This window comes from Sminthopsis crassicaudata, chromosome 4 (genome assembly GCF_048593235.1).
Source record: "Sminthopsis crassicaudata isolate SCR6 chromosome 4, ASM4859323v1, whole genome shotgun sequence".
NCBI lineage: Eukaryota > Metazoa > Chordata > Mammalia > Dasyuromorphia > Dasyuridae > Sminthopsis > Sminthopsis crassicaudata.
This window is the reverse complement of record NC_133620.1, coordinates 238,682,403-238,709,864: the sequence shown is the minus strand read 5'-3', so window position 1 is coordinate 238,709,864 and position 27,462 is coordinate 238,682,403. Positions and strand designations below refer to the sequence as shown.

General features: G+C 34.7%; 1 protein-coding gene across 5 annotated transcripts in view; it reads right to left on the bottom strand.

Moving 5' to 3' along the window:
• Nucleotides 1-21,952: 21,952 nt before the first annotated feature.
• Nucleotides 21,953-27,462, bottom strand: part of COL12A1 (collagen type XII alpha 1 chain) — a 140,453-nt gene continuing 134,943 nt past the window's right edge. For 4 of the 5 annotated variants that reach the window (XM_074310484.1, XM_074310487.1, XM_074310485.1 and 1 more), the window contains 3 exons: nucleotides 26,658-26,726; nucleotides 25,316-25,486; nucleotides 21,953-23,043 (listed from right to left, as the gene is read on the bottom strand). In XM_074310484.1, the coding sequence (XP_074166585.1) occupies nucleotides 22,859-23,043; nucleotides 25,316-25,486; nucleotides 26,658-26,726 (425 nt within the window). In that variant the 3' untranslated portion in view covers nucleotides 21,953-22,858. Of the gene's footprint in view, nucleotides 24,270-25,315; nucleotides 25,487-26,657; nucleotides 26,727-27,462 lie in introns of all 5 variants that reach the window. The other variant, XM_074310486.1, reaches the window with a different exon arrangement.

The following is a 27,462-nucleotide window of genomic DNA, read 5'->3' as shown; positions in this document are numbered from 1 at the left end:
GCAAAATGTGAATTGCCATTTCCCACCTCCCACCCTTGGAATATAATTACTTTCACTTTCTAGTTTGTTTTATTGAAGGAGGCTTCTTTTGAAGTATTCTTAGTAAATCAATACACTACCTCAATTAATCTCTTCCTAGTTGTAAGTGTCCTCTCCTTAATCAAATTATCTTTGATTGATTCATCTATTGCAAAATAGATGGGTTCACATAAAATTGGGGGGGGTCGTTAAATAACTTGTGGTATACACTATTGTTCTGTAAGAAATGATGAGGGAATCTGTGAAGATCAAGTTAGTACCCTGGATACCTTAGAATCAGCCGGAGTCAGGATAAGCAAAAGTCCTTGATCTTTATTTTTGACCTTTTGGGATACCAGTCAGGGGAATGGATATAGGAATATCCACATCTTCTTTCTCTCTCTCTACCACCAAAATGTGACTCCCACTTCTCTTACTCCACCCTGTGATCCCTCTCACACTTTTCCGTATACACCTACAGATCTAGCCAGCACAGGATAGTGGACTGGGCCATTCTCCAAGCATATGCTAATAGAGTATTGCCCAATTGGTAATTAGCCTTAAGTGCTTGGTTATCCAAGTGCATCTGCTCAGTTTCAGCCCTTTACAGGAGTCATTTCAGAAAAATATGGTAAGACATTCACGAACTGGTTCAAAGTGAAGTGAGTGGAACTAGACCACTGTACATAGTAATAGCAATGTTGTAATGAAAATCAGCTGTGAAAGACTTGGCTACTTTGATCAATTCAACAACCAAAGACAAGTCCAAAGTACTCATGACGAAAAAAATGCTATCCATCTCTAGAAAGAGAACTGATGAACTTTAAGTACAACTCTCATTTTCTTTAGTTTGCTTGCATGGGGGGTGGGGTGGGATATGGCTAATATGGGAATATGTTTTCATGATTTCAAATGTATAATTGATATGTTGTTTGCCTTCACAGTGAGTAAGGGAAGAGTGAAAAAGAAAGAGAGAATTTGGAATTCACAATTTAACATAAAAGGATGCCAAAAATAAATAAATAATAAATTAAAATCTGTTTCTCTTTTATTTTTTGTTTTTTTATGGAATGATCTTTGCTATTAAGGTTATGTATTCATTCTCATATTTGTTAAATGAATGTCAATTGGGTCTATTGCATTTTAAGTTGTGGAGTTAAAAAAAATAACATTACCATGTTCTTTCACAGAGCTTATTACTATTTACTGGGAAAGTAATGTACTTTTATTACTAATAAGCATCAAGGTAGAATGTTATAAATGGCAACTGGCTACAGTTGCTCTGAACTCTAGCACCTGTAGCTCTGACTTAGAATTCCTGCTCTGATATATTCCAAATGCTCTTGGGCAAATTCTATTATTCCATGAATCTTAAAGAATTTCTAAAGAATAAAGATATACACACACACACACACACACACACACATATATATATATATATATATATATATATATACACACACACATATATATATAATACACATATATATGCGTATACATATATATATACAATATTATAAACATATTTATCAAGTCCCCAATGTTATTGAATCATAACAGAACATCAATTTCTAAAATCTCCAGTGAGATTTTCAATTTGGGAAAATTTTGTTGAGCTGTTTAATGAATATAGTCATTTTCTCTTAATTTGAAACTACAAGGTTCTCTTCAATCAGGGAATAAAACATTCTCATGAGAATAGAGCTAGCAAATACTTCCTAGAGAAGCGGTTCATTTATTTATTTTTAATGAAGCTGCTCTCTGACAAGGCAGTCTGTACAAAAAAAAAAAAAAAAAGAAAACTTATCAAAACATGCAAAGGCAGATGGCCTAATTTTGCCTCACAACTTTTGGGGATATTGCAAGAGGAAGTTTTCTAAGTAAAAGAAAATATGCTCCCAGCAGACATTGCATAGGGAATACTGTTTTTCTTTATAGGGTTTAGTATTTAGTTTCATCCCTCCATGGACTCCCTTTGTTTGTGATTCCCTTGATAGTGGTGTTTTCATGGTCAATTGTTAGTTGGAGGATAGGGTCTGGGTAAGAAACCACTGATTTTGTGGTTCTTCTCGGAATTTGAGAAAATTATCCAGAATTTCCCCTGGAAATGAATTTTTTTCAAAAAAAAAAAAAAACTGCTAAAAGATGACCAAATGAATTGCCTCATGTTCATTTCAGTCTTGTGATTGAAGAACCTAAATTTTGTCTGAAAAATATATTCTAAAAAATAGCATTTGACAAATCTGACTCCAATCAAAGAACGTGGGTTCAAATCCTGTATCTAGTGCCCACTACTTTTATAATACTTACTACTACTATACATTGGGGTTTTGGTCCCCTTTAGATATACTATCTGGGGTGAAGTTTAGTTTTTGACATTCTTTCTATGAGACTCTAGGTAAGTCACTTAACTTTTCAGTGACCTAGGCAACTCTTAGACTCTAAGCATAACAAAATGGTAAGAACATTAGCCTTCTCTACCTTTATAATCTTTTTTTTTTTTTTCACCTAACTCTTTAGCATGTACTCTTCAATTCAATGACTTGGATGTCCTTACTATTCCATCTAAGAAAAACTAGATGGTGCAGTGGATAGAATGCTTCACTTAATAGCTACATGATGCTGGGTAAGCCACTTAATCTCTCTTTCCTTAGTTGTCTCAAGTGTAAAAAGGAATAATAATAGCACCTACCCGCCCTAGTTCGTTGTGAGGATCAAATGAGACAATATATTGTAAAGCTCTTAGCTCATAGTAGGTGCTATATAAAAACTTATTTCATCCCCTTCTCCTTCCCTCTGTGAACAAGACTTTTTCCCCTCATCTCTACTTCCTGACTTCCTTGATGACTAAATTTCCACTTCCTTCAGGAAGTCTTTCCCAACTGATTTTAATTATGTCTTCTCTCAGCTAGTTATTCACTATTTGCTGTAATTGTATAACTTGAATATATATAATTGTTTACTTGTGAGCTCTTGTAAGCAAGGAGTCTCTCTCTCTCTTTCTCTCTGTCTCTCTTTCTCTCTGTCTTTCTTTCTCTCTCTCTCTCTCTCTCTCTCTCTCTCTCTCTCTCTCTCTCTCTCTCTCTCTCTCTCTCTCACACACACACACACACACACACACACACACACACACTTCTCTGTCTCTGCCTCTGCCTGTCTCTGTCTTTCTTTGTGCCTCTCCCTCTCACTCCCCTCTTCTCCCAACAGTTTCTGTGTGTCTTTCTTTGTTTATATCTCTGTGTGTCTTCCTCAGTCTCTGTCTTTCCCTCACTCCCCCCATCTCTGTCTATTTGTCTTTCTCTCTCTCTGCCTTTGTCTCTCTTCCTCTGTATTTCTAGTGCTTAGCACAGTTCCTGATACATACTGGGTGCTTAGTAACTGTTTATTAACTAACCAAGGAGCTTAAATTAGATGACTTCTAACCTTATATAGATACTGTTGATATAATTTCTTCAATATTCTAGTATAAAAGCTCATTTTGATGTCTGTGCAGCATATTCTGTGCCAATGGCTAGTCCATAGGGAAGGGAGGGGAAAAAAGATTTTCTAGATAGACATTGTTTGTTTTTGCTACTTATAGCAATAACTGAGCTTGTTTAGTGTTCTAGGATCTGTTATCACAAACTGACAGCAGTATATTGAAGGGAAAAAAAATCATCTTACTCTATTTGGAACCACAATCTCCCCTGTGTTCAGTGTCTGTCTCTACAGAAGCCAATATTGTGGTAAGATGGGCAAATGACAGATTTTGGAAAAATGTGCTTGGCTTCTTTCTCCCTATTCCCTTCAGTTTACCATGAGCATCTTCAAGGTATATTATACTTATATGGGAGTTGCTCATGGGGGAAAAAAAAATCAACATTTTGTTTTGGGAGTCTAGATTGTGGGTTTGGCAGTGTGTATGTTATGTGTGTGTCTTCTCTTGGCATCTGTGAGCAATAGATTGTAACTGATTCTCTTTTCCATGTTCCTCCCATGCACATGTTGACAAGAGAAAAAGACTAAACAAAAATGTTCTTTTAAAAAAAAAGTTTTAAGTGAAAACAAATAAAAGAATGAGTGGGAGGACTGATGATGGATCTCCTCAAATTAGTAAGTGTCAACATTAAGGGGTGGACAGAGCAGTAAATAAAGTAAGACAAGTATTGGGAAATTCCATTTATTTTGTGGAATGCCATTTAAACTTTTGGCAAATACTTCATTCTTAACTTGGTCTTTATCAAGTATTTGTTGATCCTCAAACTATGCTTCAGGGGGCCAAAAGAGGAAGTGGAAAATAGAAAAGGAGGTGACATGATTACATCCCTTTTCTTAATGCTACTGCCTTTTCTCTGTTGATTGCAATTTATACTGTCTATATCTTCTTTTTATATTGTCTCTCCCATAAGAATATTAGCTCCTTGAGGACAGAACTATTTTTGCTTTTCTTTTTATTGTTAGTGCTAACCCAGTGTCTAGAACATAGTAGACACATAATGATGTGTGTGGGTGTATGTGTGGGTGTGTGATATGTGTATCAACTGACCTCCTTTTAAGAAGTGATTTATCTTCTGGGTAAATAAGATTAGTATATATAAGACCATTAGGGAACAAGAAGACACAATAAATAACTAAAGGTTAAATTGTGTAGCATATATTATATTCTGCTAGAGAATGAAAAGAAAGGCAGGACAAACTATTAGCAAAGATTGAATTAATTGGTATAGGCCTTAAGGAATAATAGGCAAAGGAAAATAGGAATTGCTTCCTTAAAAAGGCATATAGAAACTGTAAAGGCTCATAAGAGAAAATGAGGATATTGTAAATAAATGTAGAGATTAGATGATCAATTGTGTATGTTGTAGAAGGAATTATTTTTCCAGGTTTGTGCTGGACTACAGATATGGTGCCTCAAAAGTCTTAGTATGGTTTTAAACTGGTAAAACTTATTTTAGAGGGAGTCCTTTATAAAGTTAAATATAAATGGACACATATTCATATGTGAATATATATTATGTTAGATACAGAAGACTTGGCTTTAAATCTTTCCTCTGAGACATGCTGGTTATATGTTTTGGAGGAGATAACAATCTCTCAGTGTCTCATGTAGCTCTTTGTAACTGTAAGTTGTAGAATAACTGCTAATTTTAATTGGTGGATGAAATTTTCTTATTTGGAGTTCTTTTTAATAATGAAATATATACATATACATTCTTATAGGGTGTGGGTGTGACAGTATGTAGTCAGAACCATGACGATGAATTTTATGGAACTTTGAACTCATTTAGGTAGGGCGAAGCATAGCATGGTGGAATATGTATTAACTCTGAAGACAGAGGATTTGGGTTCAAATATTCCCTCTGACATGACTTGTGTAAACTTCAGCAAGTAACCTAACTTCTCAGTATCTCAGTTTCCTTATCTGTCAGATGAGGGCCACTGAAATCCTTTGCAGCTCTATAACTACAAATCTGTAAGTTAAATGGGAACTGCATAGTATCTAAAATATGCACCTGAGACAGTGAGGTAGATTAGAGTCAAAGGTCATAGGAAGGGAGTTGAATAGGTTGAAGGACTGAGAAACTTATGTGTTTAATGGAGAAGAAGTGAAGCACAGAATAAGACTGAGTCAAGTACTGTAATTGCAGGGAGACATGATCTAGAAGTTAACAGATGATAGCAAAAAAAGATCTGGATTTCATAAAATCAAATTGAATCAAGATGTGGTTCTATTTATTAAGGGAGAGAGGGGAGAGCTAATATTACAGAGAATGCCAAGAGATGTGTCTTCAGTAAAAAGCTAGGTTTCAGTGGGCACCAAATAGCAAAAAGAATATTAGATGAAGAGGCAGAATTAAGGGGAATTAAATTGAAAGGAAAGCAATGCAAAGTAAAGCAAACCATGGTCAGAAACATTATTAAGTATATACTATTTGCTAGACATTGTGCTAGAATACAAATATAAGAAAAAGGAATGATAATCCCTGTTTTCAAGCAAATTACAATCTAATGAGGGAAGATAATATACTGAAAGGATCTGAAAAGTGGGCAGGAGGCATTCATATCAGCCCATGGTGTTAAATCAGAAAAAGTCAGAAACAAAACCAGAAAGGGAATACCCTGAAATGGAAGTTTGGGAGGAACTCTATGCTACCTGGGAGAAGATAGCATAGAGATATTCTAGGGTGAGAAGGTCATGGGACAAATAGCTCTTTCAGGGTAGAAAATCAGGTATTCAGGCAGCTCAGGCATAGCATCAAAATATTAAAAACTAGAAGCAAAACTCAGAGGAAAATTTCAAAAATGGAAGGGAATGGAGGTGCCCTTTTGAGCCCTTAGATAATGGTATGCATATCTTCTGCTACCCCGCCCCCGATAGATTCCAGATATAGCTCAGTCCCTTTGACCAGAATGCTTCCTGAGAAATATTCAACCTTGAGTCAAAAGAGAGAAGAAATAAGAAAATTAGATAGCCAAGGGATGCTCTATATGGCAGCTTAAGAGTTACATAAGGGATCAGACCTTTTGATTGGCTAGCACTCTGCAGGGGAGAAAAAAGAATACCTTCTTGAGGAAAAAAGAGCAAGACTTTTAGATTATAAACTGTCTTCCTGTGCTTATTTAACCTTTATGTGCTTAACAGAACTCATATATTGGGTTATTAAGGGTTTTGAACTCTTTAGACTTAGAAAGTTTCATAATAGAAGGTGTTTTTTTTTACCTTCATGAAATCATAGATCCCTGATCTATCTTTTGTCTATAAATCTGCCAGTTTTTTTGTGCTTCAACTGAAAAACTTCTAAAAGAAAAATGACAAAGTTTAGTAGTCGTTTTAATGTCAAAGCATTATCATTAAGGTAAAAGCAAATGCTGTAGGGATAGAGGGTATAGGAAAAACTGGAAGGAATAATTCAGACCATGAAATGAGAAATATGCAGAAAGTGACATTAAGCAGTAAAAGGCAACAGCTAATTTGGCTTAGAACACTCTCATCTGTATAAACACAGCTGCCACACAATAGTGGACCTCAAAGCAAATCTACCTCACAAGTTGAAGAATGTGATGTGTAACTCCTATATAAGGGAAACTTATGATCTTAGATTAAAGTGTGTAGTGAAATTTTTACCTTTTTACCTTGATGACAGTCTCCTTCCCATTTTGGATCATGAAAATAGATTTCTTTATCTATATTGATTGTAGCATTTTTTTAGATGAGAGAAATTAAATGCTATTCTCGAAGTAGGTCTCGGCATGGGGATGCAAATAGAACATAAGATACACATACACACACACACACACACACACACACACACACACACATGCATACAAGCACCCACTCCATAGCCAACAAGTGTCTCTGCCAAATGATCAAATGTTAAATACATTATCAAAGGATTAATTTCATAGGAAATGTCTTCTTTAATTCAGTAAGTTATCGGGTTTTACTTTATGTTTTGCAATATAAATAATAGTCTTCTAGGATCTCATTCAATTTTTATGTCTACTTTTAAGAGAATTTCCTTTCTTTCAATTGTTGTACATCTAAAAGTATATTCACTATTGTCTTTTTGATCCTCTCTCTTCCAAAACAATGTTATTTTCCCAAGAGCCAAACTCCAGAGAAATTTATAAAACAAATCATCTTGATCATGGATTTAAATCCCCCTTACAGGTGACTTTCTTGGGAACAGGGATTGTCTTTTGTCTTTTTTTCCCTGGATCCTCAAAACTTAACACAATATCTGACACAGATACAAAAGCACCAGATATTTTAATTGTTTTAATTGATATAAAATTTTAAAATAATTTAAAAGTAAATTTTCAGGAATTGCTCATAATTTTTCTTTCTTCTATGTGTACAAATTTATGTTAAATACAAGTAATTACACATTGATATTATAATTTTTCTATGAAATAAAAATTTTATCCTACTATCTCTAATATATGCAAATGTATTGTGTCAATTGATACAGTTTATTCCTTTAAGAGAATTGGTCTATTTGTTTAAAATCTTGTTGATTGATGTATGACTGACTGATTTCCTAATAACTAACATTTATATATCACTTTAAGGTTTTATTTAATTAGATCCTTACAACAACTCGGTGAAGTAGGTGCTGCTATTAGCCTCTTTTTTTATAGATGAGGAAGTTGCAAATGAAACAAGTCTCTTTCTTGTTCAATGTGATCTTTAACATTCACTTAACCAGTTAAGGTTTCATTAAAAAAAAATCAAGGGATCAGATTAGAAGTTCTTTGAGATTTTTTTCTAGCACTGACATTCTATGATCCTTTTTTTTTATTTTAAAAAATCTCATGCATTGTGAAAGGATAATATGTTTCCTGTTTTCAGATTATTCTAAATCTGCTTTCATAGAGTATCTACTTAATCTTACTGTTCATGGATCTTGAAATCAAATTATTAATGATGACAATCTATGGATTCGTTTTCTCCTTACTAACTCTATCTGTGGCTCATTCTTTGTCCTTGAAGAGAACCAATCAGGAGAATGATGTCTTTACTTAGAAGTGAATCTGTGAGTAATAGTAGTTGCCCCCCCAGGCGACCCAATTGACCCTTCTACTCATCATATTCTTACATGTGAGTGCTCTTTCCAAAGGAATATAAATTGTGATCTCTTATACTTCCCCAAGATATCATCCAAATTGGGAGTTAGAGTCTTTATTTTTCTCTATTCCTTCAGTGGGCTTTTTTCCTGAAAATTGGGACAATTAACTCTTTTGTCTCCTATCCAAAATAGTAAGCCAGGCTTTGCTAAAGCCCATTGGGATTCAAATAGAAATACTTGACTAAGTCTTTCAACCCAAATCACTCTGGCTCTCACTAACTGGTCAAGAACAGGCCTCAGCTCAAGCCTAAAAACTCATTGTCTGGGTTTTGAAGACTCAGAGTGAGTATAAATAGCAATTGTTTCTGTTCTGGACAGTCAGTTCTTGGAAATCACAGGCATACTAAGTAGAACCATAAGACAGTCATTTGACATATCTTTTCCAAAAATACTGTTGCTAGTGTTGAGCTTCTGAAGGGACCTCAAAAGACTGGGGGTCCTTGTTATGCCACAGTCTCCTTGAGCTGTTCTACCTCAGTTCCCCTGCACTAGTTTCCATTATTGTCCTGACTGAGTTTCCCTGAATTGTTCTATCTCAGTTTCCTTCACTGTTCTGCCTCAATCTCCTAAATTGTAAAACCCCTCTAGTTCATTAAGACTGAGGACCGTTTGCTCTAAGATTATAAATTGTCAATGGGAGATGAGGAACAGATCAGACATCCTGGCTCCTAGCTTCCTCTGCCTTCAAAGAATTTGTAACACTGTCCCTCTAAAAAGATAAGATCATCCTGGATACTTCAATTGACATCCTTCCTGACTCTGGTTTTCAGTAAGGCTTTTATTGCTCTCCCCATCCTGACAGAACCAAAAGTTTCTGTAAGAACTTTTCCCGCTCTTCTTTTCTTTGTTTGAAAGCTATAAAAGGGTTTGTCATTCCCCCATTCATCACTGGATACTTTGAGACAAGAGTCCTGTCCAGTCAATTAAACTCTTCAATTAATAAAATATTAAAAACTCTCTAATCTCTATCTTGCCTCACTTTCTCTGTCATTACATCCTGAGGTGTCTCAAAAAATTTTCTGGCTTGAACCCATATCCAAGTCAAGAGGCAAAGTTTATTGTAATTATAATGCCAATTGAAGCTGGCTAAGTTCCAAAAGACTTTAGTAAAGGATCAAGAGAAAGGAGACAAATGTATCCAGTTCATCATGTCATTGATATGCTAATTTTATGGCCTCAAAGTAGAACTGAGGAGTGGGCTCAGGAATTTGATTATCACTGACCAACAGATCTAGGACAATCTTAAGGCCAGAAGACTTTAGAATCATTGAAAGAAAGATTGTCAGAACAATAGCACTCTGAGATTAGAAAGTCTCAACATCACTAATATATTTTCCCTAAAGTCTAAAGGGAGAAATATTATTATATTCCTAGGCCTGAAGATTTTTACAGTCATTGATGGACAGACTGTTAAAACAATAGCACTCTAAAGTGGGAGGAGTATGTGGGGGGGAGAACCTGGATTTACTGATTCTAAAGCTAGAAGACTCTAGAATAATTGATAGATTGTTAAAAACAGAACACCCCAAGGTCAGGGGGACCACCTTATTGCTATCTCCCCTAGAAGCTATATTCTATCACTAGAGCATGAGATTTAAAAAATGAGAAGATGTACATGCAAGAAGAAAATGACTGGGATGAAGTTTGCTTTTCATGACTTGGGATAGTATTTCCTAGTTCAAAATGATGAGGTGAGAGAATTAAGGGTAAGAAATCCCCTCTGTCTGATGTTATAGATCCTTTGTAAAAGAATTCGCAGACCCAAAGTCTGTGTGGCAAAAGAGGACAAGCTTTCTTAATGGGCCAGGTCCTGTCAGGACTATTGTAAAGATGGTTTTCCACTGAGAAGAAAATATCTTCATGGGAAAAATCCTATTAGGACTTCTGTAAAAATGTCTGGGCATACAGTGCTAGATATATTGGGGCTGCTTTGATCTTTGGCCCTGAGAATTCAATTCAATCTGAGCAATTCAATTCAATTAAAATCAAAATTGCATGAAATTATTTATTTGGCTGTTGCCCTAATGTACAGAGAGGCGTGTCTCTTATAGAGCAGGGTTTAAGACCCCGAATCACCCTTCCCCTACAGATTAAAGAGGACTCAGTTTCAGGTTCCTCCAAAGGTTAAAGGGAACAGAATTTATATCATTTCCCCCTCCCTCAAATAGTCCCCCCAAATTCATTTGGGGTAATGGGATGAAGGTCTCATCTTTTGTAGTTGCTTCAGGCTGACAAGGAGCATACAACTGGTCCTACCCACTGGGGTCCAGAATGAAGAGGGGAGATGAGTGAGTTGTAGGCAGCAGCAGCAGGATCCAGTGCTAAATGTCAGAATCAGGTCTCAGATGATTTCAGGTGACCAAGTGGTTAGAATTTCATGACTCAAGAGTCTTGAAGAAGAAATTCTCACAAATATATTAAAAAATACAAGGACTAAATATAAGCAAAATAGAAAGAATAAATAAAAGTGTAGTTAATATGGAGGTTAGTAGGTACAGGAACCAAGAACCAGAAACCCACCCAGAGAAAGGCTGGGCTGGGAGGGAAGATAAGGCTATCATAAATGCCTCACATCCAAACAGCTTTCCTAGGATAGATACCAAAGTTGTTTTTTTCCCAAATTGTTGTTTTTTTTTGTTTCTTCAAAGGAGTAGGTGAAATGAGTAGAGCATGCGCCCTTCAGTGAGTATGATCTTTCCCTAGAACCTTATAAGGATTCTAAGGATTCTAGGATTCTAAGAGTTGAAAAAGAAAAGAGCATACCCTTCAAATAATAATGATGATGGACCTATAAAAAGCATAGAGTTAAGAAATGGAATGTTGTGTTGTAGGGTACAGTAAGTAAACCAGTATGTATAGAACATAGAGAGCATGAAGGAAAATAATATGCAAATAAGTCTGTAAAGATAGGTTGGAGCCAGATGTGAAGAGCTTTATAAAACAAACAGAGGCAAGACATTAACAACTTACATGCTGTTTTTTCTATATTGCTTCCAGAAATGGGAATTAGCACAATGTATTTGTGGGATTTAGCATAATTTTGATTATGCATTTTTTAGGTTTTAATATTTTTTTAGATTTTATTTCTATTTTTCACTATGAGTATCATTAAAAACAAAGTATTTTTATGAAAATGGTTTAATAGCCTATTTGTGAGAATGATATAAATCAAAAATCTTCTTTATGGAAATATGATATAGGAATAGGAATATTTTTGTAGATGATTTTCTTTAGCAAATAATATCTTTATAGAAATATTGTTGGTTGATTGAGAAGTGCAGAGAATGCAAGTTGATATTTATTTATGAATATGATTTTCAAAAATATTTTGTTTAATAGATAAACATTCAGTCTTAAAGCCTCAATAATGTTTTTCTTATATACATGTTGAAATTATATAAACTTTCAATTTGATCTTTATTGAGATTTATACTAGTAATTAAGGGTGGTAAATCATTATCATAGATTAAGAGGGTACAAAGGAGAAAGAAACTGTGTGGGGAAATAAGGGTATGGTCCAAGTTGTGATTCTAAATACCAGAGTAGAGTCAGACCAAAGAGTTACAAAATATAGGGAAATGCAGAAGCCTAAGCAGAATTGATCAAGTCAAGTCAAGATAGGAAGATTAATATAACATTGAGGGGGGGGTAGTTTTCAAAGGAAGAAAGAAAGTGGAATTGATTTTTTAAAGTCTTTTTCAATCATTTTCTTGGTAGAGATACTAAAGTAGTTTTCCATTTCTTCCACCAGATTTTATATAAGAGGAACTGAGGCAAACAGGATTAAGTGACTTGCCTATGGTCACACAGCTAGTAATTGTAAAAGGACAGATTTGAACTCATGAAAATGAGTCTTCCTGACTCTAGGCCCAGCACTCTATTTGCTGCACAGCCTAGCTCCCCTGGAAATATTATTTTATAGGTCACTGAATGTGACTTCAATTACTAGAGCATGCATGAATTAGAGATGATCATGAAGCTGGTATCACTTAGTGAAGAACAGTACATGCTATACTTACCTTATTTCCTTTGTTGGACAGGATTATTAAACTGTCAGATAATTCAGCTGTTGTCTTTCTGTCTCTGTCTCCATCTTTCTCTCTCTCTCTACCTTCTTTGTGTGTCTCTTTTTCTGTCTCTCTCCCATTTTTTACCTTCTCTTTATTGTGTTCCATTAGAATCGGAGATCCTGGAGGGACGTGCATGTACTTGTATTCTCAACATTTAGTTCAGACCATGGTACATAATAAACACTTATTAAATGCTTTATCTATGTTTCATCATTAATCTACCTATACATTTTTATAGAGATAACTTCCCCTTAAAATCTATATTTTTGATAGTTCTTGGTAAATTGTACCTATTTCTAAAGTTCTCTTTGGAGATTAACATTTTTGAAGAGTTCATCTTTCACTTACATTTCACCAAAATCAAAGATTATGGTCTTCAACATATTTGAGATAAAAGCAAACTAGATAATAGTAGTAGAATGTGTAAGGATTATCTCCTTCCTAAGTTTCCCCTCTTCCAGAAGTTCAGTATCATCCCCCTGAAGTGGATATGAGCTACAGGGTAGTAATAGTACACAGAAATGGTAAGATTGAATATCTGATCAGAAAGAGATCCCAGAAGAACCTTATATTGACCCTTGCAGCAGGATTGGGTGACATTTGGCAGCTCTGTCAGTCATGCAATACTAAGTAACAGTTCAAGGTGAAGTCTCAGGGCAAAAAGAAAAATCAGAGTTATGAGAAACAAGGGTTCCACATATATAAGTACCAAAGCACAAACCAAGAGGCTAGTAACCAGACCTCTCCATGAATCATACCACATTTGCAACACCAAAAACCTACACATCCCAGATACTGTTGTGAAAGGAAAACATAAAAAATAAAAGCTAAAGCCAATCTTTTTCCCTAGAAATAAACAGAGCCAAACTCTGACAAAAAATCCAAAGTCAAGAAGTAGGCTTTAAAACTGTACAAACAATAAATAAAAAAGAGCCTGGCCATAAAATTTTATTATGATAACAGAGTAGCTCAAAACACAAACTCAGAAGAAAACAATGACTTAATAACAACTACAAACAAATCCTGAAAGGGAAAAGGATAACAGGAATTCCTGGAAGAGCTAAAGCATGAAATAAAAATAGAGCAAAAAATTAATTTAAAAAGAAAGGAAAACTAAGGAAATCATGAAAAGAGAATTAATATCTTGGTTAAAAAAAAAAAAGCACAAAAATACTGAAGAAAATAACTCCTTAAAATCAGAATTGGTATGTGTTCTTGGGCTACTCACTTAAGTCCTATTGTTTTGTAAGGAAAAAAATCAGAATTGGCCAAATGATAAAAGGGTTATAAAGCTTCACTAAAGAAAACAACTCCTTAATCATTACAATTGGTCAAGTGAAAACTAATATGTCATCATCTAAGTCATCCAAAAGCTTTAAAACAAAGTTAGAAGATTGAAAAAATGAGGGAGGGGGGAGCTATCCACTGTCATGCTGACTCTATTTTATAATAAATATAAAATTATTTAAGTTTAATAAAAACAAATATAAACATACCAAATAAGGTTAACAGACATACAATCCTTTAACATATTTTGCTAAACAGTTAAATAAAATAGAACCAAATCCTAAAATAACAGTCATAAAACTATCACCTTAGATTTTCCTAGATTTGCTAAAGTTCCAATATATTTTACTTTATTTTCCTTTTGGTTTATGGTTGGAAACAATGTCATTCTCCTAGTCTGTTCTGCTGATCTCACTTGTTTTACTTATCTAAGTAAGAAATACATAGGTAGGAGTATTTCTAAGCAATGCATGTTATCCTTTCAAAAATTAACTGTGTATTAGAATAGAAAAAACTCACAAACAAATGCAAACTTCTTTTATTGACCAAATGCAAAAAAAAAATTCATTTAATAAAGTACCTTTATAGAAAGTATTTTATACTAATTAGAGATTTTATAACAATCTAAAATTGCTGTCAGAAGAAAAAAAATCACAGAAAAATAGAAACATTTACCAAAGAAAATAATAATAATGAAAAAGCAAATGAAAACATTTGAGAGGCAACTGGATGAGCCTTGAAGATGAAAATTATATTCCTAAACATTCTCACAAACCAAAAAATTGAGCATATACATAAAAAACTAAGAAAAAAATTAAACATAGCTATAGAAATTCCAAAAATCAAATATGATACTAATAACTAAAAAAGCAAAAAAGAATTAAATGATATATAAAACTAGAAGTTACTTTTTAAATGAATAGCCTTTTATGAATAAATAAATAATCTGAATAAAAAAGAAACAAAAGCAACTTGCCAGTATCAGAAATAAAAACTGAAAAGATAGGAAAAAATGAAGAGGAAACTACAGAAATTATCAGAAACTACTTTATTCAATCATGTACTAACTAAACTAAAAATTTTAATGAAACACCCAGATGACCAGCACAAGAGTTAGAGAATTTAACAAATTCAAACTAAGGGGGAAAATTGAACAAACTATGATTGAACTTTAAAAAAACATACTGAGAATAAGATGTATTTGTTAAAAAAAAAAAAAAAAAAAAAAAAAAAAAAAAAGTTCTATCAGCCATAATAGAAGATTCTAATAAAAGATAAAGTATTTGTAAAAATATAAAAAGGACTCTACCAATTGATGTAAATAGTGCATCAATACCTAAACCAGGGAAAGAAAAAAAAAAAAACAAACTATGCAATATCTCTAATGACATTAAGATATTAGCTAAGAGGCTTCATATGCACACTCAAAATATTGTATTTATGACCAGATAAGATGTATACCAAAAAATGTAGTTTGTTTACTGTGTTGAAAAGCATAATTATAATAAATTACCTTAACAGAAATTATCAAAACTATATGGTTACATATATATCAACAAATTCAGAAAAGTTTTTGAGAAAATACAACTCATCTATATTAAAAGGAAAAAACCACTAAAAATATCAGAGGAAAAAATAAAATTAGAGGGGAAAAGATTTTACAAGAGTCACCACTGTATATAGTATGGATAAACTAGGAGTCCTTTCACTAAGACCGGAGAGTAAAGATTGAACTAGGAAATGGCATAATGGATAGAACTCTGAAGCTGGAGTCAGGAAGACCTGAACTCAAATAAAACTTTAGACACTTAATAGACACGAGACTTTGGACAAGTTTGCCTCAGTTTCCTAATATGTAAAATGAACTAGAAAAAGAAATGGCAAACCACTCTAATATCTTTGCCAAGAAAATCCTAAATGGTGTTATAGTCAATCACAATTGAAAATTACTGAACAACAAAAGCAAGGATCATCATTATTTAACACAGTACTAGAAAAGCTAGCTATAGCAATAGGACATGAAAATAAAATAATGGAATAAGCAGAGGCAAAAAAGAAACATTATAGATTTTATAGGTTCCATGATTACCTTTATAGACCCTAGATCAACTAAAGGACTGCTCAGAGATTAAGAAAGATTTCAGTTTGAAAGCTGCTTCTTCTGTGTCTTGGCTGCATGATCTTGTCAATGTCTCAGGCAACTCTAAGACTATAAACTATAGTACAGCTGTGAAACTTTATTAGTAGAAAGAGTTCCCTCACTTGGAATTCCCTGCACAATCAAACTTTTAGTCTTGTCCAATTTGATCTTTTCTATAATATTACTACTACTCTGAACAAATATAGGGGATGGAGATAGACTATCTTAATGACTTCACAAAGGAACTTCTGAAGTTCATGGTTACATTTCACAAAGAAGATTGAAATTAGTTTTGTCTCTTTGTGGGCATCTAGATGGTACAATTCATAGAATTCTGAGACTAATGTCAGGAAGACCTAACTTCAAATCCAGCCTTAGAAATTTACTTGTGTGACTCCAGGCAAGCAATTGTTTATAATTGTTTATCTCTGCTTCCTTAACTATAAAATGGGAATAATGATAGTATCCACCTTCCAGAATTGTTGTAAGCTTCAAGTTGTAATGCCAGAGAAACTGAGGCAAGATAGAGATTAGAAAGTTTTTAATATTTTATTTGAAAGGGAGAGATTTACTGGGATCAAATGGATCCATGGTTTGTTCCCAGGGCTGAATGACACTATAGTCTCCAAGAATCCAGCAGCAATGTGAGTTCTCAATGACATATATATACGTGGCTCATCTACAGGGGTAGATCAAGGCAGGGGCGGAGTCAGAGCACTGAGATCAGGGAAGATGGGACTATCAATCCTGTTCTGACATGGTGGGGGAAGGCATTCTGATAAATTGGGATTACAGAATGGGGAGAGTCATTCTGAGGATGTCTAAGATTGAAGGTCTTTCTCCTTATCTGGATTATCATAATTAGGAGGAAGGAGTGGTTTTGCAGGATTAACCAGAACAATTAGGAACTAAGGCAGAATTCAGGGAAACCCAGGCAGGACAATTTAGGGAAACTGAGTCAGGACAATAAATGAGAACTGTGGCACAAGAAAGTGAGATAATTTTTAAAATAAAGTACCTGGCACTTAGTAAGTACAAAATAAATGCTTTTTCATAACCAGAAAGAAAAATTGTTTTATTATTTATTAAGTTGATTGATCTCTGCTTCTGTCCTGGATGGCAAGATTTGACTGGAGAAAATCAACTGGAGAATTATCATGTAAATATCAAAGGCCACATATTCAGTGGAGACATGGCCCCAGTTTCAAAGACCTTTCCACAAGTTCCAGGAAGAGATTTCTGATTTCACATGGAAAGTACATGAAACTCAGTAGTTATGGTTAGTTGCTCATATGAACCAAAACCCCCAAAAAGGTTCATTTGAAACTTCTGTATCCTGGCAGTTAAATCTCTAGTAGCCATACTCCACAATATATCAAAGAGTGCTTTGACTCCTGGTTAACATGTGTTATTATTTCTCATTCATTCAAATCTGTTAGTCAAGAGTGGAATATTTTCAGTGGTCAGAATGAATGCCAGACTGCATTAATTTTGGTTATAAGTCGATTCTTGAGCCCTAAATGAACTGAAGTGGTTTTTAGTCTGGAATTTTACTTGTTTATCAGAAAATCTGAAATATTTCTACATTATATGAACTGGAAGTTCAGGTCTAATTTAATCAATAGACATGTAATGGCCTAGTTTGGTGAATCTATCAAGCTGCCAAGAATTAAGTTACATTGGTCCTTTGAAAAACAAGTGTTGGGGTAGCAAGAGGACGGTAGGGAGAGATGTTTAATTATTAGAAAAATAATGTTATCTATCTGTAATGAATAGTTATCATTTATGTCCTCTGTATGGAAAAAGATATAGTTAGAAAGTACCTTGATAAGTAAATAGGTTGACCTAAGTAATAAACTGAAAGGAATAATAATTAGCCTTTATGTAGCATTTTATGGTTTGTGATATTTTATTTTATCTTTGTATTTTTGTATTTTATCATGGCAACAACCCTGGAAATGCAATTATTTCTCCCATTTTACAGATGAGGAAACTGAAGTAGACAAGGGTTAAATGACTTGCCCAGGTTCACATAGCTAAGTGTCTAAAATAGAATTTTAACTCATGTCTTCCTAACACTAGATACAGCATTCTTATCTGCTACACCATCTATACCTATCAAGATTATGCAACACTATTGGTGTTGTTTTGTTTTGTTTTGTTTTAAGGAAAATAAAGCTTTCTTATGACTGTATTATGATCTTCCTCATGCAGCTCATTTGAATAACAACTTTTATTATCATTAAGGTAGAGCTGAAAAGCATCTTCAAGAATCAATCTAACCCTTTAATTTTACAGATGGGGAAACTAAGGCATAGAGAGGCAAAGTAAGGATTCGAGGCAGAATTGCTCTTCCTGACTCTTAAGTTCATTGTCCTATCCATTATGGCATCTTCTTGTCTCAGGTACTTCATGAGACAAAATGGTATCATAGGGAATCACATTCATTGAATTACATTAGCTCACATTTGACAGGATTCCTTTGGACTCCCAGAAAGCTCTTCATCTTTTAAGATTACATCTGCTGAAGCACTATGCTTTGCCCCAGGGACCCTCTAATTGCAGGAAGGCTCCCACCATAACCTCCATTTAAGCAGGGCTCCCAAGCCAGTCATTTTCATTTACCACTTGGCTATACGCCTTTGAACTTCTCATCATATCTGGTTGCCAGTACCTCTCTTCTTTCATCCCCCTTTCAACTTTCCTTTGTGTGTTGTCATTTTCCATTAAATGGTATGCTTCTTAAGGATAGAGACTATCTTTTCTTTATTTGTATTCCTAGCACTAAGCACAGTGCCTAGCACATAGCGACTAATTAATAAAAGTTTACTAAATGATTGAAAGTACTTTGAAAGCCTTAAAGCATTATATAAATGTGCTTCTGATGAATACTAATTATGTGATACTGGACAAGTCACAACCTCTCAGGGCTTTGTCACTTCCTCAGGAAACAAAGTACATTGGGAAAATCAGGAGATAGAAGAGAAGATAGACAAAATAGAAGTACACGCTGGAAATATAACAGGAAACACTGTGAGGGCCAGCTAAATGGTACAGTGTCTAGAACACCAGCCCTGGAGTTAGGAGAAGTTGAGTTCAAATGTGGCTTCAGACACTTAACACTTCCTAGCTTTGTATGACCCTAGGCAAGTCACTTAACCCCAATTGCCTTGAAAAAAAAAAAAAAAAGATATATAAACAGGAAATAATGTCAGACAATTGTCTTTTTGACAGTTTTTTTTTAATTCAAATGTAAAAGATATCTTCCCTTTCAGTTATTATGATGTTGGACAAGGCATTGAAATTGGAGTTTTATGTCTCCAACCTTCTTTTCTAGATTCATTATACATTACATTACAAAACACAATACATTTGATCCAGCCAAATTGAGTTTCTTAGTCTTTGTCATATAGAATATTTCATCTCTCATTCCTGTGCCCTTGCCCAGGCTATAACCCTGATGTCTAGAATACATTCCTCTTTTATATTTCCTCTTAGAATTCCTACTTTTCTTCAAAGTTAAGAATCAGTATCACTATCCTACGTAAGAGTTTTCTTAATCATCTGTCTTAATTCACTAGAATGATTTTACATTTACTTTGTATATTTTATATCTACTTACAAAATGCACTTATTTCTCTTCATAGAATGTAAAATCCCTGAGGGTAGAGATTGTTTCACTTTTGTTTTTATATTCCCAGTGCCAAGCATTGTACCTGATACAAAATGGGTGTTTCATAATTTCCTATTGATTAATTGATGGGGTTAGAATCTCATCCCAGACACTTAGTAGCTTAAATCACTTAACCTCTTGATGCAGGGAAAGCAGACAGCCCAGACCCAGTATGCAAATAATCAGCAAAATCTTACATCCTCCAGAGAGGGTGGAAAAGATCTAAAGAAGCTCTATTGTTTAATCCCCAATTACTAAGCAGAATCCCATTGAAATCATCACATATAGTGATTTATTTATTTACCACGTCTTATAGTTTCCAGAAGGAATTATTTCTAATATCTACCTTAAAATGTTTTACTATAAATGACAAGTTTTTACTTTTTTGAAAAGTGGGAGAGAATTGAGAAATGTTGAGAATAGAGAAAATAAAAATGGCTGGAGAGACTGGTGGGAGCCAACAAGATGCTTATAATGAAAAATAAGTTCATGGGGAAAAGGCACAAGTAAACATCAGTGACAATTAAATTACCTTTATAGTTGGAATTCAAAGGTTCTAATTCTACAGAATCATTTTGTACCTGCTCATTTGAGAAACATGAAGAAACTTTACAGGAGCAATTACAATAAGAGTACTATGGTATGTACATGTGTGCGTATATACTTAATGTGAAGACAGAGACAGAAACAAAACAGAGAGACAGATATTGAGGCAGAGAGAAAGACAGAGAGACAGAAACACAGAAATATGAATAATGTGTCTAGGCCAGTGATTTCATTGCTATAGAAAACTCCCATAAACAAAGTTTCTCTATTAATGATGACCAGTACTGCTATGCAACTTATAGTCTAAGAAAGTTGTCTGGGGTACTGAGAGGGTGAGTGACTTACCCTGCTTATTCAGAACTAGGATATGAGTGCAGAATGCATTAACCTATGCTGCCTCTGGAGGTATGTATCAGAAAGCTAACTTAAAAATACCTCACATCTGCATTGATTTTTAGATATGGGTAGTATTCCCATGGTAGCTATTTATCAGTTGACATATTTTGTTTATTCTAGTTGAGAAAACTTTTGTTACAATCAATAGGAGAGACTGTCACTCTGATAATAGAGAACAATTTCTATCACTACCTCTCTCAGCAAAGCATTAGTCTGGCAGAGAAAGTTATGGTAACGCCTGACTGTCATAGTCTAAACCATTCTGTCAAATGTTTTTATGGGACTCTAATCAAGAACTTTAAAGCTAAAAATAATAATATTAATAATAACAAAGCTTCTTTCAGGGCATTTCCTGAATAGATGAAGCATCTTTCCATGTTCATTAGCCATCATGGCTTGGTGGCAGAGTGGATAGAGTGCTCAGCCTAGAGTCAATAAGACTCATCTTAATGAGTTCAAATATGGCCTTAAACACTTAGTGGCTGTCAACTAGTCAACTCACTCAATCCTGTTTCCCTCAGTTTCCTTATTTGTAAATGACCCTAGTCAACTCATCCAATTCTTCTTCCCTGTTTCCTTGTTTGTAAAATAGACTAGAGAAGAAAAGAACAAACCAGTCCAGGCCCTGGGATTTTTCTGAACCAACCTAACAGAAATTTGATCATCTCTTTCACCCTTCCTAATGAAGGAATGAATATCAGGGTGCCCTGACAATCAGAAACCAATATGAAGGGATACAACCATCAAAAGTCTAAAGACTGACATGTAAGTTCAGAGGATAGATGTTGTCTCCAAGTCTAAAAATCTGTAGTAAGCATACAAAATGTTTTATTCACTGAATAGCATAGAGTAGTGATTATATAAGAAGTAGGTGGGTTGTTTGAGGATACCTACTTGTTTAGGAGTAACCTAGGCTACCAGATATTTTCTCAAATAGCCCACACTTCATTTACATTCCTAATAAAGCCTTTGGAATCTTTGGGTGTTTTTTTGGTTTTTTGTTTGTTTGTTTGTTTCATTTTCTTTGGGTTGGTTTTAATAGCTCTCTTTGGCTTTGGCTCAGCTATAGCATAAAAGCTCTAAAAATATTTAGCATAACTTAAAATGCAAGAGGAGTAAAAGGAATTTGTAGCCATTTCCAAGGAGTCCAACCTATTGTGGCAGTAACATTATGAAGAGTCAAAGAGTCATCCAAGAATTAACAGACCATGTCAAATTTTCAGTAGTTTTATTGAAAAATGCCTCTTTTGTTTCAGAAATAAATAATATAAGGCAGTGAAATTCACAATTTGCAGTTAAAATATAAAAGCAGCAATTCTATTTCCATAGTCTTGCAGACATTTTCCAACTGCTTTTGATAAGTAGGAAACATTATATTCTGAAAAAAAATCCATACTAAATATACAACACAAACATGCAATTCCATCTCTGCAGGATTGTCTGCAATTTGGCATAAATGTTAATGTGTCTAAATCAAGGAGATTTAAGGCATTATAAAACTGCACCAAGTTGATACAATGGTTTCAGCTACATTGTTTAAGGTTTGTGGTTGGTAAAGGAGATGTATAAGAGCAGTATATGCCCTAAAATATAACTAAAAAGAGAAAAATAAGATAAATAATGGCAATGGAGTGGCTTTTTGTTTGGTGTTTTTATTAGGGCAGTAACATAAATTGTGAAGTGACTAAATTGTGGATAAGCATTTGAAAGGGGAAAAGTCCTCAGAACAGGACTACTGCTAAAATCAAGACTGCCCTCCCAAACTACTTAGCAGCTACAAGCTTGGAAACTTTTTTTTTTTTCATTTTCATTGCTGCATTGGGCTAGCTAAACATCAAATTCAAACCAGTATCTGCAAAGCAAAGTATTTTACAGGCATTTCAAAAGAGAACCTATTTCTATAGATCCCATCCCGCCTATGACACAACCTGCCGAAGCATGGTGCTGGACAGTCAGGGGGTGTGTTTCATCATCTGGAAATGCTGAAAAGGAAATATCACAGAAAAGGGGCACATTCTGTCAGCCCAAATGGGAACATGACCGAAATGAAAATCCCACAATCCCACCCCACCCATACCCACCCTACCCTCCCCATCAAGAAAAGAAAGAAAGACGTATTTCATGGTCTTAGTTTCCTCAGATTCCTCGATAATGATCTTTTCTGACGCATCTGAGGAGGGTATTCTTCTGGCGGCATATCAGCTCCATAGTCCTCATACTCATCTGCTGTCGTTTCTGGCTCCATTGGTACTATGAAGGGCTCACGCTCAGGGAGATAGGGTCCACTTTCAGGCACATAAGGCTCTGGTTGAAAATAGTTGTCCCATTCAACGTTATAGTTAAGTCACGATTTGGAAGTCACATGCACAGCAACAGGTCTACAGCCTCCCTCCACCATGTTAATCCAGTCTTAATTTCAAAACCATAAATATATAAGTTAACAGTTTTCTGATTCCTTCCATTTTCACGTAGAATTTGGGGGTGATAAAAAATAATGAAAAGGCTTTAACAAGAAACCTTTTTGTTGATGTCATTTTTATGATCCAGCAGATTATAATACAATCATTGCACAAAACACCTGGGGAGGGCCATGGCCCTGGGGCCCAATGCATTGTAAACGTAATAGTACCTGGCTAAGTATTTCAGTAGGTACCAAAATAGCTATTCATGGCTTTCAAAACCATTAGTTCAAAGAACAACTTGGCCATTGTTAGGGAAAGTTTGTTTGGCATCTAAACACTGTACTCTTGAGGTCAAAAACAACTGTACAAGTTAGCTATAACCAGGGATTAATATACAGTACACTTCATTTTCAGGTGCTGTCTACAGCTGGTGGTCAAGGAACACCAATGACTACAGCAAAACAGAAGAGAAATAGTTATTTTTTTTTTTTTAAATTTGGTATGGAAGATGGCAATTACAGGACCCAAACAAGATTACATATACAAAAGAAGGCACATGCCCTGACTTAGATATGTTGCTAACAAGCAAGAGACTAAAGGTTTTCCTACAGTGTTATTCTGGCAGACAGCAAGCAGCAGGCTTTGGTGCAGAAAGCTTTTTTATAGAAATGTTAAGTGTTTTTAGTGACAGGATCCCATACAAATCATTTACAAGCCACAATTAGTTTATTATTTACAGAAGACATTTCTCTTTGACCAGGTTAAATTTTTTTTTCCCCTTGAAATGGCGTTACTTCCACTGGTTAGTAGTTTTATGTGCCTCCTTCAGAAATGAGGCTTCAGTTGGTTGTGTTTGTCTGAACTACCATCTGCAGTTGTTGTCTACATTATGATTGAAATGCAACAGTAATAAGTGGACACCACTGTCCTTTTTTTCTCATTCAAGAGTTAGTATATAGAGTCTCCCCTTTTTATGATGCCAACGCGGTTCATTAACCATATCTGTGATGACATTTCCATACAGACTCATTTCCTAATAAGCACGTGCGCAAACATCTCAGAAACAGGATTTTCATGTATTCAAACTGTAAGCAGCACTGGCGACTTAGAAAATTTGTTAGCCGGAACCTGAAACAGGTCAAAGATGATAGTTTTTAAAAGTTGAATTGCTGTGCAAAAACAAATTAACATATCTACTTTCATTCATCTAAATATACAACGGTTAAAGTATATTTATATATCTATATAATTTTTTCAGAATTTCTCTTTGGCAACAGAAATAAATGATGCACACAACTAATTTCTCTCATTCTTAGCAAATTAAATTACTGTACAAAATTGTACTGTATAAAATACATTTTTTGAGATTTATCACTATTTGGAGTTTGATGGATATTACATAGATATATAGATATTCATCTAGTCATGCACTATTTGGTAGTGGCAAACGATATCCAACAGCTGTATCATTTTTACTACTTGTGAGATGCTTTCAGGGCAAACAAGTGAAAAGTTCACAATACCACACAATCTTTAATGTCTTTTGAGTAGAATTGTCCTGCCCAAACCAGGCATGATTGCCTCCTGTGGTCAGAAATCAATGGCAATCCTCCAACCCCTCGCTCCCATCTATGTCACTTTTTAAAATAATAGCTTCAAGCCCTTTAATATAATTGGTTTTTATTCATGGATGGTGTGGGATGATGAATTACTTTCAGTTGTCTGCATCAGGTTATAAGACACTTTATTGACAATTCTGAATCCACGTTCTAATTTTGTATAAATAATCCTGACATTCTATGATTGGAGCTGACAAGCATGCCCCCTTCTACCAATAGAAAAAGAAGAAAAGAAAAGAAAAATTCTTAGCTGTGATGTTTTCACTCTTGTACTGTGAAAGACTACAATGTCATTGGTGATCAGAGAATGAAGGGTAGGGGATATAGAAAAAGAAGAAAATGACTCCTTAAATTCTCATAGTAAAATAAATTCCTGCTCCTCTAGAAACTTAAAAAAAATCCACTTTTCTTTCTTGTAATCAAGCTACATCACTAATAGATGAAGTCCTCCTGTTATCTTCAAATATCCTGCCATCCTAATATTTCTGTGAAGGTTATTCTGTGAAGGTTACCAAATTAAACTGATTGAAGATTCCTAAAATAGCAACCACATACCTGGGTATCCTTGACCATTGTAAGGGATGCTGGCACACTGGGATGAATCACAGTATCCAGGTGGACCAATTGGACCACGGATACCTGAATTTCCAGGACGACCAGGGGGACCAGGGGGACCTCTTGAGCCTGTAGATCCTGGTGGACCCATTCTGGATTCTCCTTGTGGACCTAATTTGAGATTTAAATTAATATCGCTCTTTTTCTTTTTCTCGCTCTCTTCTCTCTCTTCTTTTTCTTTCTGTCTCTCTATAGTCTAATGATAATAAAACTGGCACTTTTACTGTCTAGACAATGCACTAGTATATGGTAAGAAAATATTTCCATATGAAACCACCAGAGTGAACCAAAAATATGGGATCTCCTTGCCAGTGACTCATCAGCAGCTGCTTCCCAGAACATGATCTTTTAAGGGCTCTATTCACAGAAAATTGATTTGGTCAGATTAGGGCCATACTACAGACATCAATGAATGTTCTAGTTTATTCTTTTTCTATTTATAATATGAGTATCTCAAGGGAAACAACTGTATCAGACAACCACATTGGATTGTAATTAAAACTACTCAGGAGTACATAATTCTCCTTTTCAACAGCTCCAGGATGGATGAGGTAATGTTATTTTTGGACCACATTGTACTATGGTGAACAGGATTATAAAGCTATAACCAAATGAGATTCTGATTTATTTTAAACTTCTCATTGATGCTATAATTTAAAAACTGTTTAACTTAGAAAACTGAAGGTAGGAACATTAGGACAACTAATCATTCCAGCCAAGATATTGATGAAGAATTAGTGAATGAAATAATGTGGTAGGTAGCACAAGCATTTGAGATGGTACATTTTCTCTAAGAATACCAGATTATGCACTATGAACACTAAGTCTTGAGATAGGGTTGTTCACTAGTTTCAGTCATGTTCAACTCTTTGTGATCCCATTTGGAGTTTTCTTGACAAAGATATTAAAATTGTTTGCTACTTCTTTTTCCAACTCATTTTACAGAGAAGACTACTAAAGCACAATATCCTGCACATATTAGAATCTTAATAAACTTTTATCCATTTCACTTCATATAATATAATTAAGCTTCCCTTAAGATGGGTCTTTATTTCTCTCTCTCCTTCTCTCTGCTCTCTTTCCCTACACACACACACACACACACACACACACACACACACACACACACACAAACTAACTTTAAACTAGCCACATATAGTTTTTTAAGCAAAATATAATAAAGTATATATAGTTCCATATTCAATAATAAAGGGACTGAATGACTCTATGATATGGGAACTTCTCTTGTTACTTTCATAGGCTCAAGAAACAGCAAACCTACCCGGTGGTCCAGGCAAACCTCGAGGTCCTTGTGATCCAATGCCTCTTTCCCCCTTTTCTCCTGGTAATCCTAAATGATGAAAGAGATTGAGGGGGAAGAAGAAGGGGAAATAAATTAATTAATATTTTCTACCTTAGCTGATAATATTTGGTTCAAATAGTTCATTTCCTTTGTGAAAAAAAAAAGAATCTAATTTTTCACAGAAGTTCAACGTTTGGGCCAAATTCTTTCTGGGCCATTTGTATGTAATCCCAGACCCACATCCAAGGACCAAAGCTGGCTACGAGTCAGGGAAAATATTTTGAATGAAACAAACATGTCAAATGTATAAAACAGGAATTGAAATTTGTGTATAATATTCCTTTCATGAAAGAAATCAAAATTTATTATCCACTCACTCCCCTTCCCCCTCAAAAAAAAAAAAAATGATTCCAGAATACTCATATAATAAGTCAATGCCAAAATAACTTTAGTGACACAAAAAAATCTAATTTTTACAGAGAATGATATAACAAAACAAAAATAGTTATTCAGCATCCATGTAATTACTTTAAAACATCTGAAATCAGATGTTTCCTTTTTTAAAAATTATATTTATCTACCATTAAATCCAATTTAAACAAAAATGCAAGGACGACACCAGGTCCTGAATTGGAAGAACTTGCATTTTTAAAGCTGAAATGCTGCCTGAGGTCACTTGAGCTACTCATGGTCACACACCAATTAAGAAAATCATGCTTTTTACATGAGTTTGCCAAGAGTCATCTGGTTAACAAGAATTGTTTTCAGGAAAGCACTTGCCTTT